We start from the raw sequence: 19072 nt of genomic DNA, 5'->3' as shown, positions 1-19072 counted from the left end.
CACCCAGGGGGGATGGTCACATTACAATCTCTTCTCCTCCAGTCTCCTTTCAGGGTTTTGCACACACATGCACACACACACTGGTGTGAGTTTCAAGCTGCCGGGTCCAGGACTGAAACCGCCTTTGGCTATGTGGAAGTCTAGCACCCTAATCACATGCCACCTGCTGGCCCCAACTGCAGATTTCTCCATAGCATTTACCATGGTGTGTGTGTTCAGCATGGGTAGATGACCCCTGCATGTACTCTGGAGAGTTGTAGGAAAATTTTTTTCCCTGTTTCTTTTTTGTAAAATTAAGGACTCTGGGAGTTCTGCCATTAAAGCTTGAAAAAGATTTCAGGATTATTAATGTTACTTCGGAGAAGGTTTTGCTGTGCTGCTGTCCTCCTGCCTCAGCCCCTGTGTAGCTGGGTCTGCAGACCCACACCTCCACAGCTGGCTCGTTGACTGGCCTTGTGGTGCCCATTCTGGCTGCCCGCTTGCCTTCTTCTACCTCAGCCCCGAGTCCCTGGAGCAGGCTTACCCCACAGTGCTTGTCTTTGTGAGTGGGCTGGGAGTCGAACCTCAGCCTCCTCTGTGTCCCAGTCTGCTGAGTGGCAGCTCCATGGCGAGGCCTGTTTTTGAGTGATTAATTTTCCTTACAGATGAGGAGACGGAGGCTGAGAAAGGGACATAATTTGGTGGAGCTGAGACTTGAACCTTGGAGCGTTTGAGCCTCCAAACCTATAGTTCTTTTTCCTCCTGGCCATTTGCCTGCCTTCTATCTCGGCTCTGTGTCAGGGCAGGGGATTGTTTACTGGGCAAAGAACTCTAGGACTGGACAAAGGCAGTTCAATTCTGGCAATAGGGAGCTCTGAGTTTCTGAGAAAATTACTTAACCTTTCTGAGCCTCACTTGTTCCTCTGTCACGTTTCTAACACTTTCCAGGCCCCCTCATGAGAGTATGAGGAGACCTTTGTGAACATGGGTGGGGTGCGCACGCGTGTTTAGTGTAAGCACCACGTGTCATTGTACAAGCGCGTGCAGGTGGTGCTATCCTTGTGTAACGATGCACTTTCTGCCAAACTTCGACAAGCTTTAGGTGGTATCAGCGGCAGCTACTTCTGCAAGTGTTTTGGTTGCTGTGAAGTGAATAGCATGTGACAGCACTGTGACAAGGTGCAGAAACGTCATTGCTTAGATGACTTGGACCTGGTGACATTGCAGCAAGGTGCAGAATTTAGGATCTCCTGTGCAGGACCCAGCGGTCAGCCTGCTGCTCGGTGGGACAGGGCTTTAACACCTCTGGTGGATACATGTCAGGGAGAAGTCACAGCTCTGCTGTCACTGCCACCGGGCCTGTTCGTTTTTTGTTTTTTTTTTTTTTTTTTTTTTTTTTAACTGGCTGGAGTGAAGACTTCTTAGTAGGACTGGATGTTTGGAACTTATCAGCCCTTGCTCCAGTGATGGGAATTCAGAATGAGACGTGAAGACTGTCTAGATATTTGACTGTACTCGTAAGAGAGATTTTGACAATGAGTTTCAGGACTGGAGCCAATGCGAATTCTGTTTTCTACCCACCCCGAAGGAAGGGGCGTGTTCTTCGAGTGGAAGTCCCAGACTGGTAGGTGGTTTGATTGGCTTCTCAGGTCTTTTTCTCGCTATCGGTGTGGCCAGTTTGGTGGTAGTGTTGCTGTTTGTGCTCATAAACATAATTGAAAAGTAAAGCTTAAATAAAAACTTGTTGGTGCTGATTGGCTGGGTTGCCATTTCTGAGTGAGCACATGTACTGGGATGGGGTTAGACCATGGCCTGACCCGGGAGAAGCCTGGTTAAGCAAACTCTTCTGCTGTAAACTGAAAGATGCTTGAAGTTGGACATCTGACAGGTGTTTTTTATTTTAAAAGAACCATGAGCTAGGAATGGGGTTGGAACACTAGTGAGGCCCGTACCTGACCTGTGTGATGAGTTTCATTCTGAAATGTCACTGCTCTCTGAAGTCACAGGTCCCAGGTGAGTGCCGGCTAGGCTCTGGGCTCGTCTCTGACACGCCCTCTGGCGGCAGATAGTCAGGCCTTGCTAAGTGGCTCCTGTCGACAGCGTCTGGCATTTAGGTCAGGAGGCAGAGACTGTCACCAGGGGGGTGTCAGACGAGAGATGAGATGGACAGTTTTGCCCAGGACGTCACAGCCTGGTCGTGGCTCTCCCCTTGTAAAGCTGCCGTCGTCTGTGTTTGTACTGTATTTTTGCAGCTAGGTGGGGGATTGGTCTCAGGAGTGCTTGTCCACCTTGGGGTGGGGTCGAGGGGTGTCAGAGCCCAGTCCAGGGGATAGGCTGTCCTTGGAGGAAATGACATGGGTGTGTCCTACACTCAGATGCCCAGCGGTGCCCTGGGAGCGAGTGGAGTGGGGAGGGGACAGATTCTGTTCAGGCTCTGCAGGTCTGACCTTTTTAGGAGGGCACCTTTGTGACCAGACCTCCCTCTGCCTGCTGTTCTCCCAGGTCTCCTGGTCACTGCCTGGGGCAGCTGCTGGGCTCAGATCACCTAAAACCTTCCCATGGCCGCTCCTAAGTCAAAGTGTCTGTGGTACAGAAAGCATCTTCTCACTCTGGCACCTTGGCAACAGTTCGGATGCTGGTTTCACAGGGGGAGTGTCCCACAGAGAATAGCTAGACGTGCGTGGCTGGAGAGCGAAGCCTGTACCCAGGCTGAACAAAGCGCAACGCTTCTTCCTGAGAAACTTCTGAGCCTGCGCTTTACCTCTGCTCAGCGCTTTTAGCCACCTGGCAACCCTGCACTGCGGGTTTAGAGGTCAAGGACGACTCTGAGCACTGCTCTTTCTACTTTTTTTTTTTTTTTTAAATAGTACAAAGGGTTATTTATTCTTTTAGACACTTGCTTTTTCCCTTTCATCTTCTCACAATATGAAGCTTGAAGTGATGGACTAGATTATGATTCAAAATAAAAATGGTTGTTTGAAGACATGGGAAGAGAAATTCACAAGTGTCAGGAATTGCAGTTTTTAAAATTTTGTGTGTGTGTGTGTGTGTGTGTGTGTGTGAGAGAGAGAGAGAGAGAGAGAGAGAGAGAGAGGGGGGTTCCAATATTTGGAACGAAAGTGACATAGCTATTTAATATCTGCAGCGTTGGTTTTTTTCAATGTTTAATGAATTTTTATTAAAGCAAGAATTTTATAATCCAAATTACGTTTCCTTGCTCAGTTATCAATTCTGTTACTTAAAACAGACCGACACCCTGAGCTATTCCACAGTAAAGAATTACAAAATTAAAGAAAGGAATGCTTTAAATTTTTGTACTTTGCTGAAAATTATTTTTTCAGGATCTATAAAACATTAATTTGTTTTTATATTTTACTTTTTTTGTTGTTGTTTTTAAATCAGTAAGTAATCTAGGACTAGCATTATGTTTGCTAGACCTGGCATTTGCTCGGTACATAAGGTTCAAAGTTTCCTTTCCTTTTTTTGTTTATTTTATATTTTGCAATGTTTTTTTCCCATAATATTTAAGTTTTTCGATGTTTAGATATTTTTCTTCAGTGAAGCATAAGTTTCTTTTCGTGATCCCTGATCAATTTTAAACAGTTGGAACACCAGTGGCACTGTTAACTGCTTTCTGGGCCTCTTTAGCTTGGTGGGCCATGAGTCATGTCAACACAACGTGTTGCTAACACATCAACACAGACAATAGGTCCACGTCCTGCAGCTGCTGCTGCTGCAGCTACTCCTGCTGTCCGCAGCGTTCCACAATAGAAATATGCAGCGGGAATTCGCGATCCTCAACATCTTAATGCACAGCCGCAAGTTACCATGCAACAGCCTGCTGTTCATGTACAAGCTCAGGAACCTTTGACTGCTTCCATGTTGGCATCTGCCCCTCCTCAAGAGCAAAAGCAAATGTTGGGTGAATGGCTGTTTCCTCTTATTCAAGCCATGCACCCTACTCTTGCTGGTAAAATCATTGGCATGTTGTTGGAGATTGATAATTCAGAACTTCTTCATATGCTTGAGTCTCCAGAGTCTCTAAGGTTGATAAAGCTGTTGCAGCATTGTTTTAGTGAGCTGGTAAAATAGTCTTCATTTCTACTAACACTGGTGCAAGAACGAGAAGAAGAATTAATGTTATTCAGCGTGATTAGGAAAAAGCCAAGAGTTTTCATTTAACTTGTTAGGCACTGATTGTAAATACTGGTCTTAATTAATTCATAACAAATCCATTTATTTTGTAGTTTTTCTCATGAGGATTAGTTACCCATAATTTTTAGGTTTAACTTTTGAGAACTAGGTATGAGGGTTTTGTTTGTTTGTTTGTTTGTTTGTTTAATAGATAAGTAGGGACCAGCAGATGGCATAATGGTTATGTTGCTGGACTCCCACATTGTCCACAGCAGTTCAAGTCCCAGACCCGGCAGCTTGACACTTATTCCAGGCATATGTGCCTGTGTGCTCCAGATCCAAAGAGGATCATGGAAGAGAAGGAATTGCAGCATGGCCATCCCTCCACGGGGTGATTTCTCACTTTCTGTCTCTCTGGCGAGTGCCTGTGCCCTACAGCACATGTACCTTATAGCAAAAAACTCTCTCTCATAAAAAAAAAAAAGGGGGAAAAACCAAACATATAACAACAATGGGATGACCTCAGCTTGGATTAGGGCACACCTTCTAACTCGTCACCGCCTGTGAGGTAGAGGGGGGCTTTCCTGGCTGAGGTGTACTCTTAGGTGTGTGTTTATCAGGAAGCGGGTCACAGGAATGGAGCAGGCACGCCAGCTCTTGGGCATGAGTAACACTGAACAAACCGTATGACCTTAAGGTCGGAGTGTCAGGGCCAGCAGGTGGTGTAGAGGTTCAGACACTGGACTCCCACAGGGCCGACTGTGACTTGAGTCCCAGACCCGGTGGCTTGAAAGTCCTGCTGGGCACCTGTGTAACCGTGCACCAAAGATCACAAGAAGAAGAGACTGCAGTGTGGCCCTGTCCCCTGGGGGGTAATTTCTCACTTTCCGACTCTCTGTCTCTCTCCGGCAAGTGCGTGCACCCTATGGCAAAATCAAATCAAATCATTGTCATCATCCCTGCGAGAACCATCCTCTTCCGAATGCCCAGTGAGCATATCCAAATTATGACTGAATCCAGAGAACACACGGAGAGAGAAGACCCAGCAACATCTCGGGACATTCCAGGAAAACAGGCCGTCCGATGGCAGATGATTCGCTCTCCCTTTCCTCCTTTCTTGTCCGTCCACTGGCCCTGGGGCTTGCTGGTCCCTCTGAGGAGCTTCTGTGCCAATAAAGGACACGGAAGTGTTTTTGCATCTTTAATTTATCAAGCTAGTCATAGTTGCTTTGCAAGTTATTCATCTGAAAGTTTTGCAGTTCGATTTTATTAAGGTTTACTTGATAAATTACAGGCATTGATTATGTGAGCGAGCTGGCTCAGCAGAGCCTCCACTTGGCATAGAACAAAAGCAAACACACTGGGACATCAAAAAACGAAAGGAAACCCAGCATCATCTAGACCATGCTCCGAGATGTTGCTCCTGGGGGGGGGGGGGGGTCCAGTTATTTATTAGAAACCAGCGGGCCCCCTGGCAAACGCATCCTTTCTCCGTTAGTGAGGTCAGTCAGTGTCTTACCTTACACGTTGGTGCCCTCTTCTGGAATACTGAATGCAGACCTGGGTAAATGAAGTTTGAAAGGTATCCTGGGGGCTGAACAGCTAGGCGACATGTACTAAAATCTGTCATTGAGAGAGACTGAATTTTGGCCCCTGCGCTAAAGAGAGAAATAACTATTAGGAGCTTCCAGAATTAAGTTTTGTTCATTTCCTTTACAAAAGCCTATAAGTCATAGATAAGATGCAATTTCTTCTAGGGCATATACTTTATGGAAATTTCCTAAATAGGGTTCTGGGAAGCAATCGTCCTTAAAAGTCAAGTATGAATTGGGACCAGCAGTTGCGTAATGGCTATGTCGCTGGACTCTCACGTAGTCGACTGCGGTTTGTGTCCCGGACCTGGTGGTTTAAAACTCACTCCGGGCGCGTGTACGTGCGTGCCCAAGACCCCAAGAGGAGAATGGAGGAGAAGGGATTGTGGCGTGACCATCCCCCCCGGGGGGGTGCTTTTTTGCTTTCTGTCTCTCTGACTCTCTCTGTTTTTCTGGACAGTGCACATGCCCTATAGCAAAAACCTCTCCAAAAAAAGAAAAAAAAAGTCGAGTATGAATTCTGCCAATTCTTAATTAATATTTATATAATGATTTAAATTTAATAAGATGCTGTCAAATGAATTATCACATGTGATGATCAGAAACTAGTAATCTTTTAAAAAATTATTCATTTAATTTTATTTATTATTCTTCAGTTTGACCAGAGAGAAAGAAAACAAGGTGCCAGGTCTGGGACTCAAACTACGGTCAGCCATGTGGGAGTCCAGCGCCTTAACCATCATGCGACCTGCCAGCCCCTAACCTAGTAATTGTAATAATGGTGCAGGGTGGAGTGGGGATGAAGTGGATCTGGTACTGGCAGTGCTATTTGCTCAGTTTTTGCTTGGTGCCAGACACCGCCCTAAGCCTTTTTCGTGGACCTTTTTGTGCTCTTCATCTTGTGAAGTTGGCACTGCTATCTCCGTTTTATAACCAGAAGAAACTGAAGCTCTCGGAGATAAATACGGAACTTCCCGAGGTCCCACAGACTGTGTCATTGGGATCAGTGTTTGAACTTGGAGAGTCCAGTTGGAGCTCCTTGCAGATACTTTTAGCATTTTCTAAACTGATGCTTGTTACTGGCAAGCGGAACACTCCCAAGTGGAATTTTCTTAACAAATGAAAGGAGGTCTCATCACCCTTAGAGTGTAATCGGAATCCCGTTCAGTGAGAACAGTGCTAGACGTTTCCTGGCACATTCGGGGCTCCCCCCACCAGAGTGGGGCAGACACTGCACCTTCACTGAATTCCAGAGTAGTGGGTGGTTGCCATGCCTATCAGACAGCTCTGCCTGGGTTACCTGTGGACACCTCCTACTTACTGTGCTCTGGGACAGAACTCACGCTTCTTCCCTTCCGTCTCCCGTTGCTGTCTGTGCACACACACGCTGTATACATCCCTCTTCTCCTGCACAGCATCCCTCATCCATGGGGCATGTCCAAGACCCCAGTAGATTTTGGCCTCTGTGCTGAAGAGAGACAGAAAGACTACCCTGAAACCGTGGGTAGTACTGAACCCCATGCTCACCGTTTGTTCCTGTATGCACATGTCTATACTGCATGGATTTCTGAACACCGGGTGGTTCATGTCCCAAGGGGGACAGAGCCAGGTTGCCAGAGGTTGCACCACGCTTCTCAGAATGGCATGGTTTAAAACTTTGGGGGTGGTTTATTTCTGAGCATTTCCACTGACTCTGGACCCCAGGTAAATAAACTGCAGAATGTAAAAGCACAGGTAAGGAGAGGCGGCTGCATTTATGACCTTGGCGACATCACAGTCACTTTCCACCCAGTTCTAAGAGTTCGCCTCCACCCTCCCCGAGCGCCACTCCCTGTGCATCCCAACCCCCCCATTGCGTCCATGTGTTTTTCCTTTTGCGACTTCTTTCCAAGCAGCCTTTTCCTTTACACCTGCAGAGACCCTCCAGTTCTCGACTCTTGACCCTGCCGTTTCCAGGCCTTTCCCAGCTGTTTTCTCTCTTCTGGTTTGTCTCCCTGGGCTTTTCCCTCCATACACCAAACAGAGATGATCTCACCAAAACCCATGTCTGATCGGGCCTTGCCCCTTCTCAGACCTTCAGTGGCTTCCCACGACAAGAAAGCGAAGGGCTTCTGATGCTCCACTTGCATGAAGCCATTTCTTCCCACTCCTTGTGGAGATTCTCTCACGCCTTTGCCTCGTTCATGTGTAAAATGCAATGAAGTGACGTGTTTTCTATGCCCAAGTCTTGGGGTACACATTATAAATGTAGGGCAGGGGACCTTTGACACCCAGCTTTGTTTGTTTTTGTCTTTTGTGCTCGAGGGTGTGTGCACTCACCAGAGAGAGGGAGAGGGAGATCACCCTCCAGAGCCAGCGGGCGGTGTGGTTAAAGTGACTGGATCCCACATGACTCACTGCATGGGTTGATTCCCGGACCTGGTGACTTAAAAAAGACACTGGGTGCGTGTGTGTGTGTGTGTGTCTAATCCTGAAAGGAGAAATGAGAAGGGATTACAATGTGGTCCTCCCACAAGGAGGGTGCTTTCTCACTTTCCTTCTTTCTCTCAGGATTTAGGGCACATGTGCCTGGAATGTTACTCAAGCAGCGAGGGCTGAGATTTGAGCTGGCCACGGAGGGTCTGGCTCCCTTACCCACTAGACCGCAGGGCTGGCCCCAGAGTGTGGATTTTTATCTTGTGTAGGGTCTTTGTAAAGTTGGTATAGTTTGACATTTGTGACGCTGGTGCGCAGGTTGGGAAAGAAGGGTGGCAATAGAGAGAAGAGAGGGTTTTCTTCTTGTATTTAGAAGAAATTAGACAGGAATCTGTACATCATACAAGAAAATAGAAGGAATACAAAATAAATCACAGAAGCAAGTCAAAACAAACCCAGAAGGCATCTCATTGTGAATACACGGACTGACCCATCGGCAGTCAGGGACACCATTATGCGAACTCTGTCTAAAGTTCAGGAAGAGCATTTTGGAGATAAGCCTGCCAGGTGACATGTTGGATGACCAGTTAAACTTGAATTTAGATAAGTAATGAATCATTTATGATATTCACTAATAATTTAGTGTAAATACTTCCTCTCCTGTATTTGGGACTTAAGAATCCTAAGCAGTTTTTTTTTTGTTTATCAGAATTCAAATTTAGCTGGATATTCTTTATTTTTTAAAAAGTATTAATGCTTATCTTATTACTGTGTCTTTTTTTCTGTAAGTATTGTAATTTATGATTTGTATATAATCATTACACATCTTTGTAGGTTACACAATAGTCTTTTATTTTAGAATTACCTATTTTAATTTTATTTATTCATTCATTTTTAATTTTAATTTGATCAGAGAGAGATACAGAGAGAGAGAGAGAGAGAGAGAAAGAGAGAAAGAAAAAGTGAGAAATCAAGCTACCAGGTCTAGAACCCTAACTGTGGTTGGCCGTGTGGGAGTGTCTAGCATCTTAACCACCATGTCACCTGCTGGTCCCCATACACAATGGTCTTTAGAAACGGAGACCTGTGGATGGCATAATGGTTACACCGCTGGACCCGCCACGTAGTTGACCACAGTTCAAGTTCCAGACCTAGAGGCTTAACACTCATGCCAGAGGCTTAAAACTCATGCGTATGCTCCAAATCCTGAGAGGAGAATGGGGGGTGATTTCTAGTTTTCTGTCTCTCTCTGGTGAGCGTACATAACCTATAACAAAAATCTCTCTCTCTAAAACAAACAAACCAACCCATGTATACGGTGTGTAATAAAAAAATTGAGGGAAGTCCAGTAATCTTGGTATGATGTAAAGATCACAAGAAGGCCTGGTGATTAGATTCAGTGATCTGATCCCCATTTGGTGAGCGTGTGTTGCCACCTTTACTCAGAGGTGTGAAGGATGGCCTTGCTGAAGCATTTTCTAGAGCACAGTAAGACCCTCTTGGAAAGTCCTCTCTACATTTAAGTAAAGGGTAGGGACTTCACCCTATGTGACTGTAAAATTATTTGATGAAGAAAAGTATGGGGGATAAAACTGAGGTGTAGAAAAGAAGGGAAAACCCAAACTAGTCAAAGCATCGCCTACTCAGCAGACCAGGACACTGTCTTGTGTGTTCAAGGAACCAAGAATGGGGTGTTACCCCGGGAGAGAGCCCTCCAGGCTGCTCGGCCCAGTGTGGGCAAGGCTGGGCCGCATTGTTTTCGATGCCCTAGATAAACAGGGCCCCTTGTGTTCTGGCTCCTGTTTTCACTGGGGCTGTGAAAACATTACAGACTCCAACAATGAGCACTCTGCTGAGAATGTGAGGTCATAGTATGTGACCTCACAGGGAGCTGGGTTCTCCACAGCCTCTCGGGCTGTAGGCAGGAGTTGGGGGAGCAGGGGCTCTCTGGGTTTGCAAGAGGAAGTATGGCCCAGGTGTACTGCAGGGGGCGCGATGGGCTCTTCTTGGTGTCCATGTTATTGCTGGTGAGTTGTATTCTGTCCTGTTGCTGGGCTTTCTGCCTTACGAGGTGCGGCGTCTGTTTCTTTCCAAGTAATCTCATAAATCGTGCCATGGGGTAGAATGAAGCTATCTAGGAATGGAGTTGTTTATCCTCATTTTGTTTCTTGATTGCTTTATTGTTACTAAGCTAGTGTCTGCAGGACATATTTTACATTTCTACTAGTCACGGGAGAAAACACAAAGTGACCATTGCTACTCTTTAAAAGACGTTTCTGCTGTGAGTTTCTTCATTGGTATCCCATAGGTAGGAATTGTTTAGTATTCGGATAGGATATATTTCACAAAACTGATGACGTTAACTCAGTCATGGAAGGTTTAGGATATAAAATAAATGCATTTTCATGAGGATTTCACCATAATAAATTTAACTGGTATGTCTTTTCTGTTGGAAGACTGTTTAATTAAGGTGGCTTACCATAGTTCAAGTAGGGCCACCAGACGTTTCGGCGTGCCTAGATCAATTCCAGTTTAAGTCTCTAGTTCAGGTGTGGGCATTGCCTGTAGTTTAGCATCTAACTTTCTAGACTTCTTAAGTTTTTTTTTTTCTTTCTTGAGAAAGGGAGAAAGGGGAGGAATGGAGTCAGGAACTTTTGACAGGTCTTACGATGCTGACCCTCCCCTTCCCCCTTACTCCACCCAGGTGTGCCCAGTCAACCCAGAATTTGAACCTGGAACTTCCTGTGTGATTTCAGTGTCGCACAGTGGCACGAGTTATTAGACTTTTAGACCACAAAGTCTTAACATGTATGGTTGCAGTAAAGTAGGCCAGCATGGGCTTGCTGGGCCCCACTCTGTACTCCCAGCTTCTTGCGTGGTTTCATCCGGGAGTGTGTGAGTTGACATACGCGTTGAGCAGAGTAGTCATGTATGGATGCTGGGTTTAGAAGACAATTGAAGGAAATCTGTCTCTCTCTCTTCCCTACTCTTGCAGTTCCCTTTAAGGGCAGCCCGCAAGGTACTTCCTGCTAGTGTGTTTGAAGAGGAGTTGCTCGGACAAGGAGCCACTTCAAGTCTGGGGGTAGGGTTGGGAAATGCCATTCTACAGTGCATTCTGAGTGACTGTGACACTGCCAGACCCCCTCCCCTCCACTGGTGGGTCAGTGGAAACAGATCTTATAACTTGGGTAGAATAAGCAACAAGACAGAGGTCAAACAGTTCTGCTTAAAGATGTATTTGTTCTTGCTCCAATGGTTTCTGTCAGTTATTACATGGAGTGAGTTTATAACTTAAGACTTTTTTTTAAGTTCAGATCTTTTAATTAATGAAAACATAACACCTTTGAGTTACAACTCAAATACCATGACATTTACCATTTTGAACTACTAAATTGAATGGTTTTAATGTAGTAGCAGAGTTGCTTGACTCTCACCTTTATCTGTCTTTTAAGGATATTTTTATTACCCCAAAGAGAAACTCTGTACCCATAAGCATTACTGTTTCTTTATTGATAATGATTTTTTTTTTTTTTACTTTGCAACAATTATAATGACATATTTAATGGTTTTATCATCACGGTTCACCATTCAGAGTGTCCTAGTTTGGATAGTCAATGGTTGCTTTACTTGTAATGCGGGCCAGGTGTAAGAACTCTGGGGTAGAGCAAGGACGTGCCAACCACCATTCAGGGGCCCAGTCTAGCCTGTCTTGGATTGGCATGCATGTTTGCAAAGGGTGTAGCATGTGTGACAGGGAGCTTGTGTGGCCCAGAAGCCTAATAGTTAACCGTGTAGTCTGTTATGGAAAAATTTTGGTGGTTCTGGTTTAGAGTCTGTAGTAAGTGTGTGGACCAGAAAGTTTGAGAATTGCTCATTTAGTGTTTAGGAAATTTGTTGTTTAGTCCTTTGAAATATAGTAAAGATTTTTCTGACTATGAAAGCATAAAATGACCACGTGTCAACAGCTGTCACTGAGTAAGGCCTACCGTACCATGAAACTTCATCAGGTATGGCATTTTTATCACAAACATGCCTTTGTCACCACATTAGGAGGAGGATTTGGAAATTAATATATCCTTCTTGCTTTTCGTGTTATAAATGCTCTTGCTAACACTTGCCAGCGGGCCACCGTCTGTCTCACACGACCCTTGCCTAGAGCAGGTCGTCTTTGGCCTGGAGCTTCCTCCTTCAGTAGGTTTGTGAGGTCAGTTGTGATGTGAGATTCTGCAACATTCTTTGGCTTTGTCACCCTGTGGAGATTGCACTGTCCAAAATCAACCCCCAAATCAACCATGGAGCCCTTCGCAGAGATCAAGGGAGTGGCATCAGACTGACAGAGTGGTGGCCGTGTGCCTCACTGCCACGGGCTCTGTATAAAGAAGGCCAGTTTCACCTGAAAATGTCCTTCACGAACTCAGTGCAGATTCATCTGATTGCATTTCCACACTTGGGGTCTTTTTAATTTCACGTGAGATGAACTGGAAGTAAACCGCCGATGCTGCTGATGTCCTGGGAAGAATGCTGAGGCATTTTAGTCGGGGCTATACGTTGTGACATTTTTCATAGAACGTCATTTTCTTCTTGAGAGAAGGACTCACACACTGTGGAGATTGGCAGACGGTCTTGAACATGAGAAGAGTAAGCCTGCTAGGAGCACAAACTGACACAGCAGCCAGTGATTAAATCTGAACTTGATAAAATTTCAGTTGTAGAAAATGTCCATCTGCCATTGAAAGTCTGACAGCTTCCCATATTTAAAAGACTTTTCTGAAGATTCCTGTGGTGACATGAATGCATGTGACTTTTTATATCGTATAATGAAGTGTGTCAACAAATATTTCGCAAATGACCAATGAATGGTATTACAAAATCCTGCTTGGGTAAACGATCTATTCAAAGTGTAGGACAGATTTTCATGTAAGGACACCAAACAGTCACTGACATGAATTCACATTCTACATGGGAAATAACTTTTATGAAACTACTGCTTACCTTATTGATTGAATGGAGAAATGACTTTGAGAATCCAGCTGTTTTCTATTCATCTAACCCTTAAGTTTATTTGAAAAATTAAGTATTTAAAATTTATAAATAATGTAAATCACTGTTTCTTGTTTTACTATTAGGTTGTTGGAAGTTTTGCATAGAAAAGTCTGTCATGACTTTTCCAGTAATTTTTGCTGATTTGGGAAATATAGCTATTTTTATAATATATGAAATGGAATTATCTTTAAATTAGCAAATATTTAAAATTTTGTTTTAATTACTAAATTGATTAATATCAAGAAAATGAAGACTACATAAATGAAAGCTCTTTAGAGTCTTAGGTACTTTTTTTTTTTGGTAGGGTTTTTGCCATAGGGTGTGTGTGCTTGCTGGAGAAAGAGAAAGGTGGTGAGAGGGAAAGTGAGAAAGCACCCCCCCAGGAACTGTGTCCCTGCTGCAGTCCCCTCTTCTCCTGGGATTTTGGGCACACAACCCCACACATGCACCCAGCCCAAGTTTCAAGCTGCCAGGTCTGGGACTTGAACTACGGCTGGCCATGTGGGAGCCCAGCCCCTTAACCACTATGCCACCTGCTGGCCCCAGAGTCCTAAGTACTTTTAAAAATATATAAACATCCTAAGACCAGAAAGTTTGAGAATTGCTCATTTAGTGTTTAGGAAATTTGTTGTTTAGTCCTTTGAAATATAGTAAAGATTTTTCTGACTATGAAAGCATAAAATGACCACGTGTCAACAGCTGTCACTGCGTGAGGCCTACCGTACCATGAAACTTCATCAGGTATTACTTGTTGCTGTAGAAGCACAATCTTATGTTACTTTGTTCTTATCGATGCTTATAGCAATGTTGGGGTAAAGACAACACGACTAGACGATCATTCTGAAATGGGGAGCACTGAGATTCTGGAAAAGGAGGCCTCAGAAAGTCTCAGTAATGGTACCAGCAGCAACGTGGAAGCAGCCAAAAGGTTGGCCAAGCGCCTTTACCAACTCGACAGGTTCAAGAGGTCGGATGTCGCTAAGCACCTCGGCAAGAAGTACGTTCCCACCTGGTGCTGGTGTCTGAGTGTGTGTGCGTATGTGTGTGTGTGCGTGTGCACATGTGCATGTGTTTCAGTAGTTCTGATTTCAATAACCAAGTCCTATTCTGCTTTCTTACAGCAACGAATTTAGTAAACTCGTGGCAGAAGAGTATCTGAAGTTTTTTGATTTTACAGGAATGACGCTGGATCAGTCTCTCAGGTATGATTAAACATCACTGCTGTTCTCATTGCCTCCAAGTAATTCATTTTTAGCAGGGAATATAATTTTCTCTAGTCACAATCTGATTGTTTTTCACCCCAAGTTACTTCGTGAATTTAGTTCAGACTGTGTCGTAGATATTAAACGTAGCAGGGAGTGAGAAAGTCGTACTGTTTTTATGAAATGTCATAGGAGCTGGTCATCTGTGACTAGGGCAGTCCAGATGGCAGAGTAAAGAATGGTGACAAAGTGAGTCTGGCTGTTTGGATTAGAGTGTCACAGTGCCTTACCTGTGACTCTTTCTGTGAATTGGTACTCAGATTTTCTAATGCAACTAGGTAAGAGTGCAGAGAAGATCTTTTTTTAAGATTTGCATTCTGATATGGTTTATTTAAAAAGTCATAAATTAAAGTTTGATCATTGTAATTTAGATTAGCAGAAGACTTTAAGAATTATTTAATGTTTATTTATTGTTATTACTATTAGCAATACTTTAAAAATTTGCCACAGGGCACATGCATGTGAGAGAGAGAGAGAGAGAGAGAGAGAGAGAGAGAGAGAAAGCGAGCTGCCAGGTCTTGGACTTGAACTGCAGTAAGCCATGAAGGAGTCCAGCACCTTAACCAACATGCTATCTGCTCTGGCCCCAGACCTTAAATGGATAATAATGAAGAAGGCAGATTTTTCATAGAAATAAGGTCTGTTGTATGTTGCTTAGAATAGTAAAGTTTCTGGGAACATTTGAATGATTTTTTTTTCCTTTTCATCTTTTGTGTAGGAAAATGCATTTACACTGACGAGTGATGGTAGCTGGATTCGTCTAAAATAAATGATAGTCTTGGTGACGCTGGTTTAGCTTGGTGTGTGGTTCTTGACCTGTTTTCTGATTATTCCAAGATGCTTTATACACACATTAATTTCTTCCACAATTTAAGGAATGAATTAGCATTTTATCTCCTCCTTTCTTCCTCATACAATGAATTAGTGATGAAATGTGATAATTGATGAAATAAAATTAAGGGAAATCTGTGCAGAAGGCAGTATAATTATTATTTTTTCTTTTTTTTGGAGAGGTTTTTGCTATAGGGCATGTGCATTTGCCAGAAAGACTGAGACCGAGAGACAGAAAGCGAGAAATCACCCCCCAGGGGGATGACCATGCCACAATCCCTTCTCTTCCATTCTCCTCTCGGGATCTTGGGCACACACGCACACCCGCCTGCTGTGAGTTTAAGCCACCAGGTCCGGGACTCAAACTGCCCACGATTGACTACATGGGAGTTCAGCGACTTAGCCATTATGCTCACTGCTGGTCCCTAATTTTTTTTTTAACAGAGATTTTTTGTTATAGGGAACATGCACTTGTCAGAAAGACAGAGATGGAGAGACAGAAAGTGAGAGATCACCCCCCAGGGGGAATGGCCATGCCACAATACCCTCTCCTCCATTCTCCTCTCTAGATTTTGGGCATGCATGCATGAACATGCACCCTGTGTGAGTTTTAAGCTGCCAGGTCCAGGACTCGAACCACAGTCAACTATTTGGGAGTCCAGTGATGTAACTATTATACCATCTGCTGGTCCTTGTATGATTAATTTCTAAGAGCATGTTAACATTTTCTAAAATTTCACCTTTTTCCTCTTAATTCTCTTGCAGGTATTTCTTTAAAGCATTTTCTCTTGCGGGAGAAACTCAAGAACGAGAGAGAGTCTTAATACACTTCTCCAATAGATATTTTTATTGTAACCCCAATACCATTGCTTCACAAGGTAATCTGATGGAAGTCTTGGAATTTATTTTGTGTAACCATAGTGACTTTTCTTATTATTAAAGTTACATTCTATTGTGGAAAGTATAGAAGATGTGAATTACCTAAGATCTCTAAGTACAGAGAGATACCTACTACTAACACTGTGATTTACTTCCTGTCTATTTATGTAATATTTAATGTCAAAGTAGAATCAGCACAGTTTTCCAACTGTCTTTCCCTTTCATCATGAGCATTTTCTCCTGTCATTTAATAGTCTTTAAAAGCTTAATATTTAATGACAGCATGGTAGTCTGTGCTCTTCTTTAATTATTTTACCATGTTTCCCAGTTCTGTAATGTGACGGGTTGCTGTTTTTCTTTTTTTAATGCTCATGCTCAGTCACTCTGAGATTTCTGTGCAAAGCATATTGTAATAAGTGAAATTCCATTTTCCTTCTGGTTTCTTCATGTCTTGGTGAAGATGCATGTCTGCTGTGTCTTTGGTGCTTTTGTTTGATATTAGTTCTAGGGACCATTGACTTTCATTTATGATTTTGAAGGCCTATGAGTTTATTGTTCCTTGTACTGTTTTTACAAAGTAACTTTCCACTTTTTTGTTGTTGACCCTCCCATGAAGAAAAGTCTTTGCTCCATGTTAACCCCTGCAACAAAGCAAAGTTTTCAGAGTTTGAAGTCAGGCACATTTATTTACAGTTGGGAAGATTTTCATACAGATTCTAGAATGAATCACAGAGACTAGATGCACAAGATGTGATAATTATTTCTTTGCTTCAGTCTTGCCAGTTAATTGGAATAAGCGTGCTTGGTATGTGCTTGGTGGAGAGACAGAAAGCGAGAAATCACCCCCCAGGGGGATGACCATGCCACAATCCCTTCTCTTCCATTCTCCTCTCGGGATCTTGGGCACACACGCACACCCGCCTGCTGTGAGTTTAAGCCACCAGGTCCGGGACTCAAACTGCCCACGATTGACTACATGGGAGTTCAGCGACTTAGCCATTATGCTCACTGCTGGTCCCTAATTTTTTTTTTAACAGAGATTTTTTGTTATAGGGAACATGCACTTGTCAGAAAGACAGAGATGGAGAGACAGAAAGTGAGAGATCACCCCCCAGGGGGAATGGCCATGCCACAATACCCTCTCCTCCATTCTCCTCTCTAGATTTTGGGCATGCATGCATGAACATGCACCCTGTGTGAGTTTTAAGCTGCCAGGTCCAGGACTCGAACCACAGTCAACTATTTGGGAGTCCAGTGATGTAACTATTATACCATCTGCTGGTCCTTGTATGATTAATTTCTAAGAGCATGTTAACATTTTCTAAAATTTCACCTTTTTCCTCTTAATTCTCTTGCAGGTATTTCTTTAAAGCATTTTCTCTTGCGGGAGAAACTCAAGAACGAGAGAGAGTCTTAATACACTTCTCCAATAGATATTTTTATTGTAACCCCAATACCATTGCTTCACAAGGTAATCTGATGGAAGTCTTGGAATTTATTTTGTGTAACCATAGTGACTTTTCTTATTATTAAAGTTACATTCTATTGTGGAAAGTATAGAAGATGTGAATTACCTAAGATCTCTAAGTACAGAGAGATACCTACTACTAACACTGTGATTTACTTCCTGTCTATTTATGTAATATTTAATGTCAAAGTAGAATCAGCACAGTTTTCCAACTGTCTTTCCCTTTCATCATGAGCATTTTCTCCTGTCATTTAATAGTCTTTAAAAGCTTAATATTTAATGACAGCATGGTAGTCTGTGCTCTTCTTTAATTATTTTACCATGTTTCCCAGTTCTGTAATGTGACGGGTTGCTGTTTTTCTTTTTTTAATGCTCATGCTCAGTCACTCTGAGATTTCTGTGCAAAGCATATTGTAATAAGTGAAATTCCATTTTCCTTCTGGTTTCTTCATGTCTTGGTGAAGATGCATGTCTGCTGTGTCTTTGGTGCTTTTGTTTGATATTAGTTCTAGGGACCATTGACTTTCATTTATGATTTTGAAGGCCTATGAGTTTATTGTTCCTTGTACTGTTTTTACAAAGTAACTTTCCACTTTTTTGTTGTTGACCCTCCCATGAAGAAAAGTCTTTGCTCCATGTTAACCCCTGCAACAAAGCAAAGTTTTCAGAGTTTGAAGTCAGGCACATTTATTTACAGTTGGGAAGATTTTCATACAGATTCTAGAATGAATCACAGAGACTAGATGCACAAGATGTGATAATTATTTCTTTGCTTCAGTCTTGCCAGTTAATTGGAATAAGCGTGCTTGGTATGTGCTTGGTGCTCCCCACCCCTGTGCCCCAGCCTATGGCTCCTGGTAATTCACCAAATAATAATCACAGTCATATTCCAATCTGGACCAGTTATTCACTCTCTCTCATCTTCAGCACTGACTAGAGAATGAAAGAAATAGAAAAGGTTCTTTTTATTAGACTTTTCTTCAACGTTAGGATGTTGATATTTCTGAGTAAAGGAAGGAGTATGGCTTTGTGCACTGTTGATAAACTGCCTGTAGATAAGGATATCCGAGAGTTGGCGGCTGAGTTATACAAATGCTTTCAGGACTTGGTTCTAAATGTGTATAGAGTTTATAGTAGTAGACTGGAACTGGAATAAATATACTTTTTGGTACCTGGTGCCAACTTAGAGACATTGATAACAGAAATTGCTTAGTATAGTAAAAGGCGTATTTTAAGGAAATAGGCCATCCTTAATTTATGAATTCAGTAATTAGGGCTTTTATTCATTTAGCTTAAATTTAAAAATTGTTTACCACATATGGAATTGCTATTGTTTACTATATGTGGATTCAGACTTTAGAGAGAATAAGAAAAACTAATTTTGGTGTTTGAAAATGAGAAATTTAACTCTTTATGCTTTCTCTTTTTCTTTATAAAGTAAAAATTATGTTTTTATTTAAGTACGAAAT

General features: G+C 43.0%; 1 protein-coding gene across 4 annotated transcripts in view; it reads left to right on the top strand.

Moving 5' to 3' along the window:
* PSD3 (pleckstrin and Sec7 domain containing 3) overlaps positions 1 to 19072 on the top strand; it is a 521964-nt gene that overhangs the window by 287364 nt on the left and 215528 nt on the right. For 3 of the 4 annotated variants that reach the window (XM_014593412.2, XM_006162809.3, XM_014593413.2), the window contains 3 exons: positions 13966 to 14160; positions 14285 to 14365; positions 16022 to 16134. In XM_014593412.2, coding sequence (XP_014448898.1) covers positions 13966 to 14160; positions 14285 to 14365; positions 16022 to 16134 — 389 coding nt within the window. Of the gene's footprint in view, positions 1 to 10010; positions 10148 to 13965; positions 14161 to 14284; positions 14366 to 16021; positions 16135 to 19072 lie in introns of those variants that run through there. The other variant, XM_006162812.2, reaches the window with a different exon arrangement.

Source organism: Tupaia chinensis, unplaced genomic scaffold, assembly GCF_000334495.1.
Source record: "Tupaia chinensis unplaced genomic scaffold, TupChi_1.0 Scaffold140548_1, whole genome shotgun sequence".
Lineage (NCBI taxonomy): Eukaryota > Metazoa > Chordata > Mammalia > Scandentia > Tupaiidae > Tupaia > Tupaia belangeri.
This window is presented reverse-complemented; position numbering and strand designations above follow the sequence as displayed.